Raw genomic sequence first — 19,989 nt, forward strand, 5'->3', positions numbered from 1 at the left:
CCACATGAAATTCCATCTGTCGGACTGATGAGCTACGCTTCAAAAGATGTCGGGAGAAGGAAATATAAAAAATATGCAGAAAGAGAGTATCACACGTGAGTGGTTGCTAAATTATTGTTAGCACTGATAACTTGAAACTGATGCTTTTTCGTGGGGAAAATCCAGTCTGTGGTGTCCATGAATCATGTATCAGATTTTTTTTTGAGCTGCAAAGTTGAAAAGAAAAGAAGAAAAAGTCTGTTTTCCACTGTTGTCACTCTGGGGAACGATTATAGATGTTATTATTCTCCCGGACAGATGCTGTTTGTACTGAGTCGACCATCTCCAGAGCTTTGCCAGATGAGAGAAGGAGAGAAATAAACAGACAGACAAACAGACTGTGGTACAATTGGCGGGAAATACAGCACATGAACCTCCTCTTTATCTAATGAGCATTCCACAGACAGAGACCACTCCCTATCTTGTCGCGCTCAGCTGGGAATTACAACGCTGAGGACAGGGAATCGCACACCCGGCAACTCCCTGTCGTCTCAAACAGACCTTGAAGAAGTACATGTGTCTTTCATGTACAAAAAAAGTAATTGTCCGAGGGTAAACGGGAGGCAAAGTCAATATGCAAATGAGAAGAAAAAAGAAGAGTATACAGCGGGAGCGTGATCTTCTTTAGCATTAAAGCTACGTGCGTTTACTGAGCGTGCGAGTCGCCCATGTGTCTGAAGTGCGCAGAATAAAAACAAAAGCCGACAGAGAAGATCAATCCACAGAACTCGACACATCCCAGCACCAGCTGTCACTCTAATTGCCTCCCTCTACTGTCATCTTCAGCATCAGTTCCACGCTAATGCGGCACCAGGTAGAACTGGTTATGGGTCCTCTTCTAATGAGCGTTGCATTTCCATATACAGAAGAGCACCGTCTTTTTTTTTGTTTGTTCTGCAGTGACTACAGTGACTGTGTGCGGTTAGGTTGTGTACAGTATTCGTGCCACCGTGGCGTCGTGCCAATCTGGGTTCTTAATGGGCTAAGCAGTGTTTACTTTTCAAAGACTTTGCACATGAATTATTGATGGCTGCGAGCTGATTTGTGCTCGGAATTAGCCCAGAATAATCCATCTGGGCCTATCTGGCTTCTTAGGTGCCACGTCTCTCTCCAGGGTAAACAGGCTGACTGGAAACTTACGTAGCTTTGCGGTAATTTGTTATCCGGATTCCCGCTGAGTGGTTACTTAAAATTGGCACACACAAATTCAGCTTAAGAAGTCAGGCGACGGGACGGTGACCAAAGGGCTTTAGTCGTCCCGCAGGAGACGCAAGACATGCATGGATAATGACAAATGAATAAATTTACAATTTATTTATTTTTTTGATGATCTGAGCTTATAAAAGCGAGCTAATCATTTTGCAAATATTTGTTATCATTTGCCAACGAGTGATTCCTGATCCCATCAGGGCGTCAGGGGAGCGAAGCAACATTCCCAAAGAGCCCTGGCGGTCATCCCCTCATCCCTACGTTAACTCATTATAATGTGATTTATGGAGGGACTCTTCTTTCTAAATCTTCACGTCCTTCTCCCCGCTCCCTCTGCTGAGGATGAGATTTTCTGTCTCTGAACGGGAGCGCCGCCGGCACTTCTTTCTCTTTGTTTGGTTTCAAGGGAGGAAAGGGAACCGTGGGAATTCCGCGATGTTCGGAGACGGGAGTGTGGTGGGCCTAAATACCTGAAGCGGCAAACGCACCTCACAGTGCGATACTTTATCATCTCTCTTGCTCTCTCTATACGCAACACAATGTTATTATATGAGCCCGAAGGGACGGCAGCGGTAAGGTAATGATTTGCTTTAAATGCGTGTGCTGTAAAACATATACTCAACAGAGCAAAGTGTGAATGTGTGAATGGTATAAATTTAGAATAGCTATCAGAGGAAGTCTGAACTATGCTGGGGGAGAAGCAAGACATGACTTCTACATTGGAGAATGTCTTCCCTCTGGGCTTGTGTGAGTGATGCCAATTTGTCCAGACCCCCCGATTCCTTTTCTTGGCCCTCGTTGGTGTCAGAAAACTTTGCATCTGAAGTTTGGGAATAAACTCTTGGCCGCGATCCATCCCTCGGACAGAAATGAACCAGCTCGAGCGAAGAATAAAGACACGTATCCTCCGCAGTCTGTCAGAGGCGACTGGCTCGGCGTTCTTTCCCCCGTTTGTGGATTTTCAACTGTTCAACTTTCTTATTAATTCTTGGCATTAAAACACCCATCTGCTGCTACTGCGGTGACATGCTTTTAAAGAGGCGGAGGTTTGAGAGCACAACACTGTAGAAGGGAAGAAGAAGAAAAAAGAAGCCTGCTTAATTAGTGAGACTGCGGAGTCAAGAGATGTGTTTATCTCATTATGGGCGTCTGAATGAATATTCGCACATCCTCGCTGAGAGACTCATAGCTGGGTTTAAATGTAAATGGGAGAGATAAAAAAATAATAAAGTGCGAGGAAAGGTCTAAACTATTGTAAAAAGATAATGTGGGCTCTGATGGGTGCGATTGTTGACGATTTATGTGACTCGGGGTTTTAGCCGATGGCAGAGGAGTGGGCGGTGTCATGTTTCACTGGTGTGTCTGAACAAGACTCGCCACCAGCTTTTCCCCATGTTTCTCAGGTGTCCATGTACCGAGCAGAGATGGATGTACGTCCCTCTGGTTCACCCCGCTGAGCTAATCCAAGCTGGCCAAACCCCTCTGCCGAGCAGGGCCCACATAGGAGCCGTCCCGCTGGGTGCAATATGCCACCCGCCTCCCCCCGGCCGTGCCGGCCCCCGCGGGGCTTCGAGCCGGTCTGTGGCGCCTTGTCAGTAAACAGACAAAGATGCATGATTCACCTAAGTGACTCGGCGCGGGCTCTCCCGTGACAATAACAGGCTCCTCGGATCCCGACGAAGACTTATTAGCTCCGCGGGATCGGACGCTGCCGCCGCCGCCGCTCGGTTCCCCCGGGTACGAGCGTTGGCTCGACTCGGCTCGCTCTAATCTTCCAGATACCTGCCACCCGGCGTCAGATACAGAGCTGATCCACCTTCTTTTTTTTTTTAAATGGAACCGCTCTACCAAAGCGAGAGAGCGGTTATGATAAGCCGACGTCTATCTCGACATCAGTCAATTACACTTAGCCTGTATGGATGGTCTGAAAACTCCATCCACCAGTGCAATCAGTGTGGCACCCCGCTGAGCAGACTACCGAATATCAAATTAAGTTCATCCGTCAAGGGAAAAGGCTGCTCTCATATCTAATTGGCAGCCGAGGCTTAAGAACAATGTTCTAGGAGAAAGAGTGGCGATCAGTTTACCTACGTCTCCATTCTTTTTGTTATACTTGTCTCTGCCTTCATCTGCGCTCTGTCTGAGAAATGTTTCAACGCCCTAATGAGTCCAGGATGTGGGTCTGCTGAGGCTCCCTCTGTGCGGAGCTTTTGTCTTCATCTTCATCCCGGGCTAACGCAATTGTGTTATGTCGCAGGGTTTTAGCTTGCACGGCAAAACAAAACGCATCATCAGGCTTATTGTGAGCAGTGAGCAATAACGAAAGAGCCTTTTCGTTATTGTCGCAGATAAACGGCTACTTTCCGCTTCACGCACAGGTGACACCGCTCACAAACAACGTCTTTTTTTTCTTCTTTTTTCCACCAATCACGGCGCAGAGATTTCAATTATGCTTGTTTTAAATCCTGTATATCACGGACCTTATTAGGAGTTAGTAGACAAGATCATGTCCATAACGATCCCCTTTCTCCTGCAGTGTACACACAATAGACCACAAAAAAATGATATATATATATTTTAAAGTCAAAGTAATCATGGTCCTTAGCGCAGGTATCTAGAGTGGCATGAGCAGGACATAGGGAGGAAGACAAATACTCTCTCAGTCTGTATTGCTCGTGGCACTAATGAATGGATGAGTATCTGTGAACATGCATGTTGCATGTCTGCGCTGGAAAAGCAACTTGTTTTACCGCAGCACACTCGGGGCTTCAAGCTGTTTAATTGCATCCAAGAGAAGCCGTGGGAGTGGGTTGATGGTAGCCAAAATAAATTCAATTAGAGTAAGAATGGTAGTGCTTTCTTTGTGTGGGCAGCCTTGGACGTCCGCGGCACAAAGATCTGAGCGGAAAAAGGGAAACTTAAAATGCAATTTCAACTATAGTGATTTTTATAAAAGCCCATTTATGAAGGTTGCAAGAGTGCCTCGTCATTCAAATTCGTCTTGCATAACCGGCGGGGCTTGTGTTCACGCAACATCCTTCTGCTGTACTATAGCGAGGGAGACTCGGGTGATGAAGACTCAGAATTACAGCTGATCCACTGAATGCATAGGTAGAAAATCCACGGCCCGCCACTGTACAGTTACAACCGGCCCTTTGAGGGCGGTCATGATGCTGATGTGGCCCGGGGTGAAAATGAGTTTGACACCCCTGGTTTAAAGCTTTGTTCTGCTCGTGATGCCGGTTTAAAAGTCGGGGGACAATCAAAGTCATTAGGATTCAACCTCTGGGGACCCCGAATATCCTCCAAATGTCATGCCGATCGATCCAATGGATGCCAAGATATTGCAGTCGGAAGCATTCAAGAAAAGGATGTTGTTCACACATTTGCGTTCGTCTTCAAAACAACACATTTCCCGACAATGCGCCGGTCTTCACATAAACACATGAAAGTAAAGACGGTTTGGGGAAACGTAGGAATCAAAGCACCACCTGTACCACCATATGAGAGACAAGTGACCAACAAAGCCCTTCAGATTCACATAGTTATCAACGCAGACGTCTGAGAATAATCAAAATATTAAATGATGTTATAATGTTTTCACAAGGATATGAAGGAAGTCAGTTGACAACGCGACACAAAGAAGACTTCTATTTTTATCAGATTGTATTTTCTGTTCCCATTAGCGGCTTGTCGTTAGCAATATTCACCGCGTGTAACTATTGTCAACCATGAGGTCAACCAACAAAGGAATGACAATCACAACATATTGACGATAGTTTAGTCTATTTGGGGCTTAACATAAAGTATACTTGAAGTTGTGAGGTAAAGACAATCATCTTTAATGGAATAAAACAAAAACAGAGCCCACATACTTATAAATACATGTGTTTGTAGCAATTTAAGTAAAATGAATAAAAGTGGATTTCACAGTCTACAAAATAAGAACTGTCATACATCATATGGTGCTTGCATACATATTTAATCTGCAACAGCTATTTTTGACAACTAAAGAAATAACACTACGACTCATACATTACAATGGTGTCAAAATATTACAATCTTACTTAAATACATATATATATATATACACACATATATATATATATATATATATATATATATATATATATATATATATATATATATATATATTGTGATATTTAGAACAGTATTACTTCCAACAGGGTAACAGTTCTCATCATTTACTAATTCCTGTTTAACTCTACAATACATTATACAGATGTGTCGATATGTATCTTTAAGTTGAAAAACTATGATCACAACTAAATGTCATGAGAGGAAAGTGGAAATAGGATTTTTGTTGTTGTCGACACATCTGTTGACAACAATAAGGTACAAATGAACCCAAAATGTAAACGGCCATAAAGAACATTAGAGGTTAAGAGATGGGTTTTAAAATGGCAGCTTTTAGGTAGCGACCAAGCACTTTCTGAACTCTGAAATATTTAACATGATAAAAGTGGTCTGGGCTGAATCAGGTGGGCATGATGAGGTTTTAATTGCATTATTATGTTTTTAATGAGCACATTAAAAGAGCTCACAAACCAATTGACGCCCTACAGCCGCTAGTACTCAACTTGGTGTTGACCATCAACAAACGCCTCACACTCCGGTGCAGCGATGGAGTCAGACCGGCCGGTTGGAGCCGGATTCGAGAGGCTGTTAATAGCCGAGGAGATCACATGAGGATTACTGCATTGTGATTACCAGTTACCAGTTTTCAGAGTTAAGCTGCGGGCATCTCTGATTGCTCCTGTTAAACAGTGATGAGCTCTTTTTCGAGTGCCAAAATAAACCAGCAGCCTAGTTTTTTTGCACTCAGATGTTCTGCATTGGGGTTATAGATATCCCTAATTCTGGAGTCTTATTTGGATGAGTTCTTTGCTGTCAGACGTAGCCTTTAGCCAACTGGTGAGTTACCAAACTCTCACAAGAGGAGGGAGGAAAAGTTGAAGGTAAATTATTAATAGACTTAAAACTCTCAGCAAGCTCCAGGCGAAATGTAACATGGAGAAATGGTGACTGATCTGCACATGTATAGCGCTCGTCTACCTTAACAGAGAAGGAGATTTGTGTGTACACACACACACACACACACACACACACAGACACACACAGGACGGACCTGCCCATCAGGTTCAGATGTCTTGCCCAGAGGAGCAAGATGCCCCATATTCCAAAAAGAATGAACAATTACAACGTTTGCATCAATCATTGGATCAAATTAAGATTCAAACCTTGTATAAAATGTTATTTTCAAGCAGATTCCCCGAGTACGCGAAAGGAGGCTTCAGAAAAACCAGAGAGACACGCGTGAGGAGGGAAGCCGCAGCTGCCCGGCAGGCAGAAGCGCACACGTACATTTATTAATAATTGTGTGTTAAAATTCCTCACGTCATTTCACATGAGGGAGAGAAACCGCCGGCGTGGAGACAGAATGCTTCCATTTTCAAGCGATGGAGGGAAGAGATCGAACAAAGTGTAACGAGAGGAAATGTGGAAATTGTAGAGTGGGAGAAACGGAGAGATGAGTTGTGTCGTTTCTTTGTGTAGATGTAAGTTGACAGGTAAATTAGCATGTGCGGCTAATGGGGCAAAAAGGCCTCCGAGCCCTTCGCAGGCACCCTTTCACTGTGACGAGCAGGCAGCTGGTTGACCCAACCGGAGCCTCTGTCACTCCATCCCTCAGCTCTAGTAAACACACACACACACACACACACACACACACTTGACAGTGACTCACTTGCTGACATACTTACGCCACACATTCCGGCACCGCCACACATCAAGCTGCCTCATTTATGAGCACCAGAGGAGGAGGAGGGGGAAGAGAAATAAAAAATCTATCTGATAAGATTTAGAATCAGACATGAACTCGAAAATGTTCAAAAAAGGTTTAGAGACGTCGGCTTCTCTTGATTGATCTTTTATCAGTTTTTTTTTTAGTTTTCTTTCCAGCAGAAATGAGAAGCAGCAGAGAAACCACAGATCACAGCGTGCATCTGGAACAGAGCGTGTGGAGTTGTTTACAATCTGCTCATCAATGCGAGAGGTAAATTTCTCTCGCTCGCTCGCAGCTTACTTTCTTTCTTTCCTCTCCACCTGACAGGAATCAATACCCAGATTGTTCTCTGAATCTCTGTCATTCGTATTTATTATTTATTTTCATCTTCTCCCATCACTTTGCGGCGTATATATATACACACACCCTCGGTGTCATGTTTGAGTCATAAATCAGCATCTACGTGCACATGCATAAATGTTTTTGGGGATCACGCGTAAGAGAGACAACTGTTGCTTATTACCCCGTATCAGTGGCCCCGGTCCTCTCGGAGCGGGAGTCTGAATGTTTCATCTAATCATTAAACGCTGACAGGCTTCACAGAGTGGCGCCACTGATCCCCGTCAGAGGAATACGGGGCCCGACTTCATTAGCCCTGTTAGTGCTAAGCTGCTTTACCCTCACTCACGCCCGGCTTAACCTGCGCAGTGATGAATGCTGAGAGGGGAAGATAGGGAACGGGGAAACAAAAGGGAAGCCGGGACAAAGGCGTTTAAAGAGAGAGGCAGAAGAGGGAAGTCAGGTGTAAGGGATGCGGAGGTGAGAGATGAGAGGAGGGATGGGAGGGCACAGGGCGTGTGAACCTTTGAGAGGCAGGGGAGGGGAGGAAGTTCAAAGTGGCGTTTGAACCCGAGAGGGATTTACGAATGCAAAAACAAACAAAAAAACGAGCCAAACAAATCAATTAACTCGTGTTGCAATGAATCAATCATTGCGCCGGCTGCATTGACGGCCAGAGTGCCCCAAGCTGAGATTCCATCGTGAGGCTCCGACGTGCCGAAGCATTAGCATTGACCTCTGTGTGCGTCCGCACTCCAGCGCGAGCATCTAAGCGCGCAAAGATATGTACGCACATCATCCTGCTCGCTGTTTTTCTTTCTTTCTCTCCAGCGCATTCATCTGGTTTCCCTCCAATCAAGACACACTCCTCCCCGTTTTCTCAACACTCAGTCTTTCTCTCCTGCCAGGAGAGGTTTTTTTGGCTGGCTTAAGTACGCCCACGGGCCCCTGAGGGACAGCCGTGACGGATGGCACTGCGTGTGACTCCGATTCGATCCAGCCCATTTGATAAATTTATCGCTGGCGTTTTGAAAATGAAATTAGTGGGGACGTCTCCTGGAGACTGTTTTTCCAGCACAGGTGCCATAAATATACTTAGAGGTGCTGGGTAAAGGATGTCATGCAGGAGGGGGGGGGATGTTTCACAGGAGGAGTGAATTAAAGAATAAGGTCACATTATAATGAGGTCCTTAATAATCATGATATTGGTGAGGAGCGCGAGGAAAGGTGACACGGGAAAATTCCCTGGACCGAAATCCTGCGCGATGCCCCTCAGTGGTGAACATGTACTGTGGCTTTGTATTCATTTAACATATGGGAGGCTCTCATGTTGAATATTAACAGATTGAAACTGTGGGGAATTGACATTGACGTCGCGCCCAAGCGTCTTGCTTTCTCCATCTTTCATGCTCAGACACACACACACACACAACACACTCACACTTGTATGCCAGTCTCTTAAGAGACACATGCTTTATGTACACTATCTTTGCCTCAAGGTCCCATGGCTCTTCAGTAGCGACGGCACTGTCGTCGCTGCGCAGCCATGATATAACTCACGGTGTGTGAATGAACTCCGCCGGCTATCTTTCTCTCGATGTGTGGAGCCGACGACGGTGAATGTGGGTTTTTTTTCTTCCCGTCCATGCTCCTCGCTAAACGTATTTGAATCAGAAGGTATCTGACGGGCGGAAAAAGGAAAAAAGACACATAGAGAGAACGCGCGAGAGTCAGACACCTACGGGCCTGACAGAAAAAGTGAGCGTTCCTTCACTGTCGTGGCCGCGTGGCCTTATTTATCTGCCTCTCCTTCAGGAGCGTAAGCGGGCGCGTGGCTGTGGACGGGGATGATGTACACCACGCCAGCCTCTGCTCCCTTTCAACATCCATCAGGGAGTGAGGCCTCCGAAACCCACATCACTTACCTTTATGGGGCCCATCTGACAGCGTCGTACACCTCATAGTCGTCACGCTCATCGGTGTCTGTGTGTGTGTGTGTGTGGGTACTCTAAGTGCAACCTGTCACCCAGACGTATTATATCAAGGCCTCCTGCACAGAATCTACAAGCAAAAATAAATAAATGGCGCCACGTTCCCAAAAGACCCCCCCACCCCCACCCCTGCTGTTAATGTTTCTCAAATATACACGTCGTGCACATTATATCAGACCCAGGTGACAATGAGAATATCTTCTGTTCTGCTCGGGTTAAGAGCCAACAACAGCAACAAAAGAAAACCAACAACCCAAGTTCGCGCGAGCACCGCGGGGAGTCAAAAGAAAGTTTCAACAAAATCAGCGGGGAGTTCTTCCCCGAGTGATTGTCATGCTCCCGCTTTGCAATCACGGCGCGTGACACGCACCCTCTGCCGGTAGCGCACGCCGCCGCCGCCGCCTGTGAGGAACGGGAGGGTTCGGGGAGTGCCGGGGCGCGGACACCTGCGGGCTGCCACTCAGAACGAGGCCCCCCTGGAGCTGTTTAGACAGTTTGACTGCGTGCCCCCCCTCCATCATCTAACGGAGAAAAAAAAAAATCAAAACAGCCTCCAGGTACCTTCCTACAAAACGGCTCCCGCCCTCGATTGCACCTCCACTCTCTCCCTGAAGATCCCGTATGCAAAACAATCACCACCCATCCCAACCTCACATTAACATACACATGAAAGCGTGGAGGAGTCTTGAACAGAACTGTGATTAGTCTCAACGTAGGACTCACAGAAGCCGCTCTCTCTCTCTCCCCGGCATAATTTAGTCGAGGTGTCAGTGGGTGTGAGTGATTGAGTTTGTAATCAAACAGATTGTTCTGCAGCAGAAACACCAAACGACTCAAATTCAAATCAACATCAACAACGCCGTGAAAATGGTTGTTTTTTTTTTTTTCATCTCGTTGGACGCAAAAAACACACACAAGCGCACGTCGCCCGTCTGAAGATGCATTGGGGTGCACAAGGTGACTGATTGAGTGCTGTCTTACCTTTTTGTGAGGACACTGTGGTATCTGTAGATAAAAGAGAGGACACAAAGAGAGGGATCTGTTAGCAGCTGACAGGCACACACACACATATGAAATACAGGAGATGACAGCGGCTTGCTGGGAGGGAAACGGGAGGATAAACGGACACTTAAGCACTCTTGTGCACGCTCAGTTGTGCCTGAATGTGCAAACACACACAGGGACTCGCTCAGTAAGGTGTGTGTCTGATTAATGCACGCCAAACAAGGACCGAACACATGGAAGAGAGGCCTGGAGTAGAACGACGAGAGTCTCCAGACGCCTGGGAACCCTTGATCTCCTCCACGATTTACCGTGAGTGAGCTTTCTAATAAGAAAAAAAATGAAGACTTTCAAAAAAATAAAATAATACAGTGCAAATCATCCTTTCAGTAAGCATTTTAGGTTCCTACGCCGGAGCCCACCAGAGACACCGCTATAGGCCCACAAGGCGTGGATCAAAACACGGGCTGCTGGGAGGGAAGGATGTACTGCAACACGTTTTTTTTTTTTTAATACAAGAAAAATACAGTAAATCTTGCTTATAGTTCTCATAAAATATTCAGCAGGACAGTGTTTGTAACCTCCCACGGTTTCATTTTTAGTCAATAGATGTGTCAAACTTGCAGGGATGCAGGAATAAAAAAAAGAAAAGAAAAAAAAGAAAAGGGGTAAAAAAATTTGAAAAAGCTCTTTTTTATATAATAATAATAACTCTGTACTTTCAGCACTGGAAATCCTTTAGAACATTTCTCGACTGGCCATGTGCCCAAAGAAGCCCAAATGGTCACAGACATGGGAGGGGAATAATTGAATCCGGATGGATTTGTGGCCTGCTGGGCTGAGGAAGTGATAATCCAAAGCTCTGCCTAATTGCCAGAGTAAAGATGGCGCCCATTGTGGGGGTGGCTTCGCTATTTATCGAGGCAGTGTGGCATGGGATTGGACTGAGCATTAGGGCTTTACACACTTTTGTTTTGTGAGGTGTTACAGTGGATTTCAGCAAATATTGGCCCTCCGGTTATTACATGGTCTGATTGTCTGCTATGCGACTGTCCGTAAGCTCTGCATGTCTACCCTAATCTGAGAGGAGGCTTCAAATAATTAGCTAGTGAAGCACTCTCACAGTCCAGAGCAGTCAAGCTTATCACTAAAAGAAAATCCTTGGTCCATTTCCTTCTTACCCCGAAGGCTTACAAACTCTAAAATATTACCCGACATGTCACGATCACCGGCCCGTATCCTCCTCCTAGTCTATTGTATATACATATATATATTTTAAAAAATGTCTTCAAGGTTTTTGAAAGCTAACTACTCCAAGTAGATGATCAGTTTTCTAAAGATTAAGAGACATTTTGAGAAAAACACAGACAAAAGGGAAGTGATTAAAATACCTGATTTTACATTCAAAATAATACAAATGTCCAACATAAGATGAGGTAATGAAGGGTATATTTTAGTGTAGTGCTTTGAGTTCAAGCGTTTAAGGGTTACAAACTCATGATGTCTCAAACTAACCTTCCATTGGATCTGCATGTTCTTATTCTTTTATCTTTGTACGGTGAAGTGGTTAGCATGCCTGTCTTTCAATCATAGAGTTGGTGGCTCGCGCCCCGGCTCTGCTAGTCCATGTCGTTGTGTCCTTGAGCAAGACACTTAAGCCCTAATTGCTCCCGCTTGCTGTGTCTGCAGTGTATAAAGCAAACATGTAAGTCGCTTTGGATAAAAGCGTCAACTAAAATGTAATGAAGTCCTGCTGTTGGAGATCCTTAAAGGAAAGTCTGTTCCCGCCTACAGATCTAGCTCTGCCCTGCTGTCAGCTGCTATCCTTCCTCGTGGGAAGAACCCTCCATTTCAGATGAAATGTGATCATACAGGTAAACCCAGTGACTGTTGAGTATCAGCACAGTGGATGCACAGCACATAGCAACGTGTAGCTCCATCAGGCTTCCTGGGAACGAGCTTGCAGAGGCTAAACTCTTCATGACTTCGCCTTGATTACATTTTAATATAACAAGGCATAATTTCTGTTATGGATTAATTAATTCCCCTGACGCATAGTTACCTGCAGAAAACAGCAGGGGCATACAAGTCTCTCTCTCTGCAAGGAGATGCAATGTATTGGGTGGCGAGACAAATTAGAAGAAAATGTACAACATGTTCTCTATTAAAACTTTATTTATCATTTGACAATGATAAATAATGACTACACCCACACACACATGAACACCAGCTTGTTGACAATACATTAGAATAAAAGAGCCCTTCCTCCCTCGGCTGGGTCAAAGCAGAGCCGCCATGCTGATTGGTGTGAGCACACATAAATAACTCGGCTGTTTAGGGAGGTTAAGAAAACCTCCGTCATTGATTGTTGCATTTCTTCCCAGCTATCAGTGGTTTATTTGGATTTGGAGGCTAATTTGCAATGAATATGTGAGTGGTGTTTTGATGTGGCCGCACACCCACAGCAGCGGCCCCCATGGGTTCGAGTATTATGCAAAGTAGGCCGAATGTCAATACAGCAGAGTATGTATGGAAGCCTTGCAAAAGTTAAGAATCGGCCAAAAGCACGCCCGAGGACACTAACGGCTACATTATGAAGACCGGGTTTCCAAATAAGTAAATAAACATCCCCCAACTGTGTTGCTTTGCATTTGTCAGAAGTTCTACGTCTCTGAAATGTCGAAGACGATGACAGCCGAAGAAGAGCACAATGGAGAGGACAGTTCATTATTCAGCCCACGTGTTCACTCTGATCCTTGCACCTTCATGTTATACGATGGCGGTAGTTTAAATGGAAAGTAAGTCAAAAGGCAAACAAAGAACATTCAAAGGACATCTGTTTACCGCGTTTTGGTTCCAATACATAGACGGTCAAATAAACAGATGAGAAGTGAGAAGTCAAGACATGAAAAACTGTCATCTTGAAATTGCACTCAAGGCCAGAGTTCATGTATTCACACTGAAGCAGAGAGGGATGTTGCCACGCTTGAATTAGTGAATACTCTGCATTTTTTTGCACAGAATCTCTGGATCTGGATAAGGAAAAGAAAAAATTAAGACGAAAAGAAAATGCGTTCACACAGTTGGCAGGGCCTAAAACCCACGTTGTCTGAGAGATAACCGGGCTAAGCTCCGCCCCCTGCGGCGCACGTCCATCGGAGACGAGACTTACACATTAGCTCGTTAATCAGACACTTACACAAGCCCAAAGAAAGAACCCGGCTTCAGGCCTTGTTCAGCGGCGTCAAAAAATCAACCTGTGTCGGTCCTCTGGTCGCCATTAAATGACATGCTAAGTGGCTAGCGAGGAAATGGGAACCTCTACCAAAGCAGCGTGCCAACCTCTTTCTGCTCGCCTGGGCGAGAGGAGGCCGTCGTAACCACGACACTCGCTGAAGGAACGATTTCAGCTTCCTCATCATCATCAGGTTGCGCTCCACCAGTCGGGTCTCCCTTTGTCTCAGGTCATTTTGAGGAGAAACCCAAAAAAAAAAAGAAAAAAAAATTCTCTATCTAGTCGCCGTTGCATTTTTTTTCGCCCACGAACACTTTCGCGTGACAAATAACGCAGAAGCGTTGGAAACTGTTGACGAACGCGTTGCTCCGTACACGATCGCCGGCGTCAAGTTTTGCCGTCAGCACTTTTCTGCGCTGGTTTGGCACATTTAGTCCCATCTGTCACTCGTGAGCGTCAAAACACAGAGCACCGTATGCAAGGGAAGCGTCAACTTGATTGAGAACCCTTCCTCTCTCTCTTGTGACCAATGAGCTGGTTCTTTCTGCCCCCTCGCTGTGCGTCGACATGAACGATCGGCACACCTGCACAGGACTCGATTAAAGCCACAAACATTGCGTGATGGATACAACTGTAGTTAATGATGGCAGCGAGAGAGAAAACAAGTCATACCGGGGCGGGTAGCACACGTTTCTCAGATTCACCTCCTTTCCCCTCTTCTTACGCTCACCTTCTTTCAACCTTGCGAACCGTCACAAACACTGCACTCCACATATGCAGCGTGACCCTCGATGTGAGGCCAGGCCTGGATCACTTTGACACTAACGTATCGCGCAGCAGCTCTTTTCAGAGGGCTGGGCTGCATTTGTTTACGCCGTCAGATCTTTGAAATCCTCCGCTTTGGGCGCGGTTCATTTTTCCCGATCGCCGAGCAGCATTTCAAAAGTTCGTACAGATGGATTTCAAGTTACTCGGAGGGTCTCGGGTCATTAAACTCAGTGCACAGAAGATAATGTGAACACAGGATTTTTGATAATTAGCATTAAACAAATCTCAGTAAAACCACAGTTTTGGAGACGTTATTAATTAACATCGACCCGCAGCAGTCTCTGACATCCTGTAATGCAGATGGTCCATGAGGCTGGAGATGCATGCCGGCTCTCTGGTACGGCCAATGTGTTAAGGAATCACCTCCTGATCTCTAACATACACGATACATCCCAGCCTGATTGAATTAGACTGCTATTGGAAACCTGTCTTCTATTGACCTCTTAAAGTTGTGGCCTTCCAGCGCTGCGCTCGGGGAATAGTTTTAATTACAGCCAGAAATTGGGTTCGATTTTATCCCCCATCATGAAGTGAGGAATTCTCACGCCTAATCATCGCTTCATCCGCACAAATGAAAAACCTGCGGCATCACACTGCAAGTGTGCGTGCGTTAAATATGTCATCGTTGCGCGAGTGTGGAAGTAAAGAGAGAAAAACGCGTAAAGAACGTAGAGTGCAAGACTGCAGAGGAAACCAATGCGTCTGTCCTCAGATGATTAAGCGCTATCGATAGATCATCTCTGTAATGTAATTAGGATAAATTCCAACGCTGTAGCCGCTGGCCTCTTTATCTCGCTCACCGGTGGACGGCGACAGCTCATCAGTTAAAGTTACGAAGCAAAGCGGCGACTACGTGGTGGAAAAATGTCTGGGCAGGGGGCAAAACAATTAATGTGTGTTCTGAGTTTGTGTTTTTAACCACGCAGACGAATCTGATTTTTTTCTAGTTTAAAGTTTAAAAGATTGTGTTTCGAAATTTGGGGAAAATAAGTAGTAGAAACCACGCCCTGAAATTCGTCTAGACTTTCCAAATGTTATCAGACCGAATTGATCAAATTCTGATCGTATAGTGCTATGGGAGGGGTTATGCTAAGGAGGACTCCAGAGCGTCATCCAGCCAAACTTTATGGCCTCCACAAAAAAAAATGAAAACCCCAACATTTTGAAAAAACTGTTCAAAGGTCTAACTCCCCAATTCAGTCCTAATAGTTCAATCTTTTTAGGTTAGAAACAAATATCAGATTTGACTTTGAGAATAATAATAATTGTATTTGTATAGCGCTTTAAAAAGGTAGAGATGACATCACAGTAAGAAACAAAACAGAAACATACTGAACTACCACCACAGGTTAAAAGCAGATTTAAATAGGTGAGGTGATGATTCTATACATCCTAAACATGATATGATTCATATGTGTTGGGCTGAATGTCTGCACTGTTGCTTTATTTCCCGGCAATGTGGATTCGGGTGACTTCCTCTCCTGAGGAGGAAATAGGATGATGTCACCTGAAGCAGAAAGCTCCAAATTACAGCCTTGATGAAAAGTCACTGACAGCTGAACGCCGCCTGTAATCCTTATATTTAAAAGTCTGTGGGAAAGGTTGGACAAAGTTGTTTGTGCAACAAAACAAAAAAAATACAAAGCACAAGCGATATCCAGATGTGTTTTAGACATACATTTATATACCGTGCTGACTTTGAGATTGGCGGTTGCATTACGTCTTTTCACCCAGACATGTGAGACACTTCACACGCCGCGATTCATTGATGTAATGTTTTAAAAGCAGACGCCTTAACAGAAAGAAAGAAGGAGACGGAACACAATCCTGGGTTTTAATTAGTCGAGTTGAGCGCATGCTCATCTGCTGCGTGGTGCACGGGGAGCGCTGCCTTCTTGCTCATTATGTACTAATGAGTTGTCTATTAATGAAAATGGAAAGCATTTATTTTGTGAGCACAAAGGGTTCAGTTGGATTAATTACTGCACTACAGCAACAAAATGAAAACAGAGAGTGTGGCATCACTCTTGTGTGGCACATTACCCATTAACCAACTGTTAACGCGACCCGGCCCATGGCGGCGCCCCGGGAGAAGGAACCCGATCGCACGGGCCATTAAAACTTCACGGGCGCTGGACTTTTGCCACCTTCTGCATACTTTGTGCCTATTGTCATACATGTCCACTCTCGACAGTGTAACATAAACGCTTTTTGCTGTAATGAAAGCAATCTGCCGCACGGCATGGATTTCACAAAAGCTTTTTCTTTGCAGAACCTGCAAAGTTTTTTTTGCTCAGGAAGCGAGCTGCTGGAAGGATTCCTCTCTACATCAATGGTGCCGAGGTGGAGCAAGTTTAAAGTTTCTGGGAATCGGCATCGCAAACAACCTGGCACGGTCATCACACATCTCCATTCTTGTGGATGGAAAAAACAGCTATATTTCTTCAGGAAACTTAAGAAGGCAACTCTCCCCTGCCAAGTTATTGTTGATTTTAACAGAGGAGCAATGGAAAGCATCCAGACTGGAAACATCCCAAACTGGCACGAGATGTGGAGAGGGTTCTAAAGCCGGGTGATTAAGACCATCTCTGGTGCCGATTCACCGCGCCTCAGTGATATTGGTGACAGGAGATGCCCGCGGAGAGTCCAAGGGTTATTACAAAGACGCATTTCCCCCTGCTGCCTTCTGGGAAGAGATGCAGAAGTATCAGCTGCAGCAGCTTCTTTCTACACATATAATACAGGTTCGCTTGTTTTGTGCGTGGAATAAACTGGGAGAACAAACTTCATTCTGTTGCGCAACCCTGTGTTATACGATGACGGTGAAGCATCGAACCGTATTGCGTGCCCAAGTGTTGGCATCTATGTATTTCAATAGAAGAAAAAACAACAACTGAAAAAGCTATATTCCAGTATTGAATATAGCTTTTTCAGTTGTTGCTTTTTCAACGCAAAAACTGCCTTTTTGGGGCGAGATTTACAAATAAAAAGCTGAAAACCGGCAGATCATGTGATCACCAACGGCTCGGCCTCCCCTCCAAACTCAATACAGCAGCAGAAGTGTCATCCCTGTGGTGATTCTGTCGCGCCGCGTCGCTTCTCAAATGGTGATCAGAATCCTTCTAATTGCCTGCTAATAGCTTGATTTCCCATCGGGCGCTCTCCTTGGAGAGGTCCAGGGTGGCGCGTGGGCTCTGGCAGCCCCAGCAGATGGTTCTTGATCAGATATTAGAGCCCGGGCAGCGAGGTCGCCTGGCCCGAAAGAATCCGGCCCCGAGGACAACGTTCCCATCTGAGCGTCCGGCTCCAGCTCGCCAGACGAATGTCTCTGTGCTTCAGCCAGCCTGCGGGGACTTTGGAGCCGTGATGGACTGCTGTCCTTCAGTCTCGTGGCAATCTGGGCAAAACCAAACCCGGGAAAAACATGGTGTCCTGCTGCAGTTTACTTTTTCCCCTCCAGGAATTTGTTTTTCGGCCCCCAGTCGGGGAACCGTCCACGACTCGATGACAAAACGGTTGTGTAACTGCCGTCGCTGTCTGTTCTCGACAAATAATAATCACACCGATCACCGAAATCCCACTGAGCTGAATTTGAAGAAAAGCTATCTTTTCATTCCCATCACTCAGCGTCCCTATTGTAGGAATGTCAGGCGGATGTACAAATCGTTAAATAACAGGAATACATTTAATTTTTTTTTTTAAACCCCTCCAAAATCTAAATGGCAGGGCTTCGGATATGACCTTCAGATTGAGTGCTTCTCCATCAGTCATCGCCGCCACCCACAGATCAGACAGAGGATGAGAAGCAGTGGCACCCTCCGTCCCGCTCGCCCATCTCGCTCTCCCTTTTTTTTTAACCTCCCCCGCAGCTGTCCACAGGAGATTTATCTCTCTTTTTTTTTTTTTTAACTCTGCCTCTTTTTTGTATTGTCTTTCTCTCCTTATTGTACCCTTGACCCGTCTTTTATGTGGCACCTTTCTTTCTTGATGCTTTTCATTCTCATCACCTGTTTCCCCATTGTTCCCTCTCTGCGTGAGGTCTTTGGCAGCGCTGGGAAAAAATAATGGATACATGCTGCACTTCAACGCAAACAATAGATCTCGCGGTGGAGGAAAATGAGGACGAGGAAGTGGGGACATGATTACAAATACTGAAAGGAAACACTTTATCCGAGTAGCCACTGAAGAGTCCTGTCAGCTAGTCTGATTACAGTCTTCAAAAACACACAATAGTTAAGAGTGGGCATATATGATGTAAGTATAAATTCCTACTGATACTCGAATCGACTCAATCAAAGATATTGTGTGAAAACACAGACATGAAGAGTCTTCACACTCTGCTAAACAACACATATTTAGCAGGTGACACTTCCAGAAAACGCCGCTTAATGTACTGAAGGACATCAAATATTGGCACGTTGCTCATAATCGGCACAAACGCACACACACACAGACAGAATCACGCACACACACACATATACAAATCCATTGTAGGTACTGACAGAAAGCTGCAATATCAAAGCAAAGACAGCAGCGACGACAAAATGCTTATTTATTTGTGTTATTGATGCATTATGTGTTATTGATGGTGTTTATCACTTTGCTTCTTTTATCAGGATTCATCATGGTCTTTTTTTCTGCTTTAATTTATTAAACGAAAGGTAAACCTGATGATGCTACAGCCATAGATGCTCTTCAGTTATGATTATTATTAAATGATGCTGGAGTGAGAGGATGAAAGAGGAGAAGGATGAACAGAGTCAGCCTCAAATCAAGACCACTCAATTATCTGAGGGTTCAACAGCTGTTGCACATTATTTCAGCATCTCGTAATCTACATTTTTGGGAGCTCATGTTGCAATAAATGATTCCACAAAATAGTATATCCACGGCGATAATCTCCGTCGGAAGCACTTACGCACAAAACAGCTCGTAGAAAATGTTTTTCGGCGGATTATTGCCTTTATTTTAAATGTTTTTTTTTATTGCTCACTATTTCATATACACACCCGCAAATGTTCATAACAAATGTTCTCACTTTCACCCTCAATGCGCTCCTCCGTAAAACCTTAATAATAAAGACGAGGTTTGAGAATGAGACAGAGAATTACTTCGGCCTCGGGCTACACCGTGCATCTCCAGCCTCATCGTTCAGTCGGAGCACGCGGAGCCGCGGCGCATCAGGAGTTCATCCTTTGTCTGGAATTAAATACACGGCTCCCGTTAAGCATAAATAGTGTCTTTTTCTTGTTAATGATAACGCACGACAAAAAGGGCGAAATGAACCGCGCTGCCAGTGTCGGTGTAAAAGGTCAAAGCTTTTAGTCCGACAGACGGAATTACGGGGAGCGCGAACACATGTAATCACTTCCAGGAACGGTCGCTGCAGATGCATTGTGAAAAACAGCAAAATGGACAAAATCAAGCTCCTAATCTGAGGCAAGATGTCCTCAATTAACCGAGAGTTATGACATGTAAGCGCCACGACTACACCTTCTGTGCTCGCCGGTATTGGTAAAAACACATTTATAGTTATATCA

General features: G+C 45.1%; 1 protein-coding gene across 1 annotated transcript in view; it reads right to left on the reverse strand.

Moving 5' to 3' along the window:
• Positions 1–19,989, reverse strand: part of LOC306743584 (cadherin-4-like) — a gene marked incomplete at both ends in the record, with an annotated part of 221,234 nt that overhangs the window by 109,070 nt on the left and 92,175 nt on the right. The window contains one exon of the mRNA XM_079226112.1: positions 10,366–10,389. Coding sequence (XP_079082238.1) covers positions 10,366–10,389 — 24 coding nt within the window. The remainder of the gene's footprint in view (positions 1–10,365; positions 10,390–19,989) is intronic.

The sequence above is a fragment of the Taurulus bubalis genome (genome assembly GCF_910589615.1).
Source record: "Taurulus bubalis genome assembly, chromosome: 11".
Lineage (NCBI taxonomy): Eukaryota > Metazoa > Chordata > Actinopteri > Perciformes > Cottidae > Taurulus > Taurulus bubalis.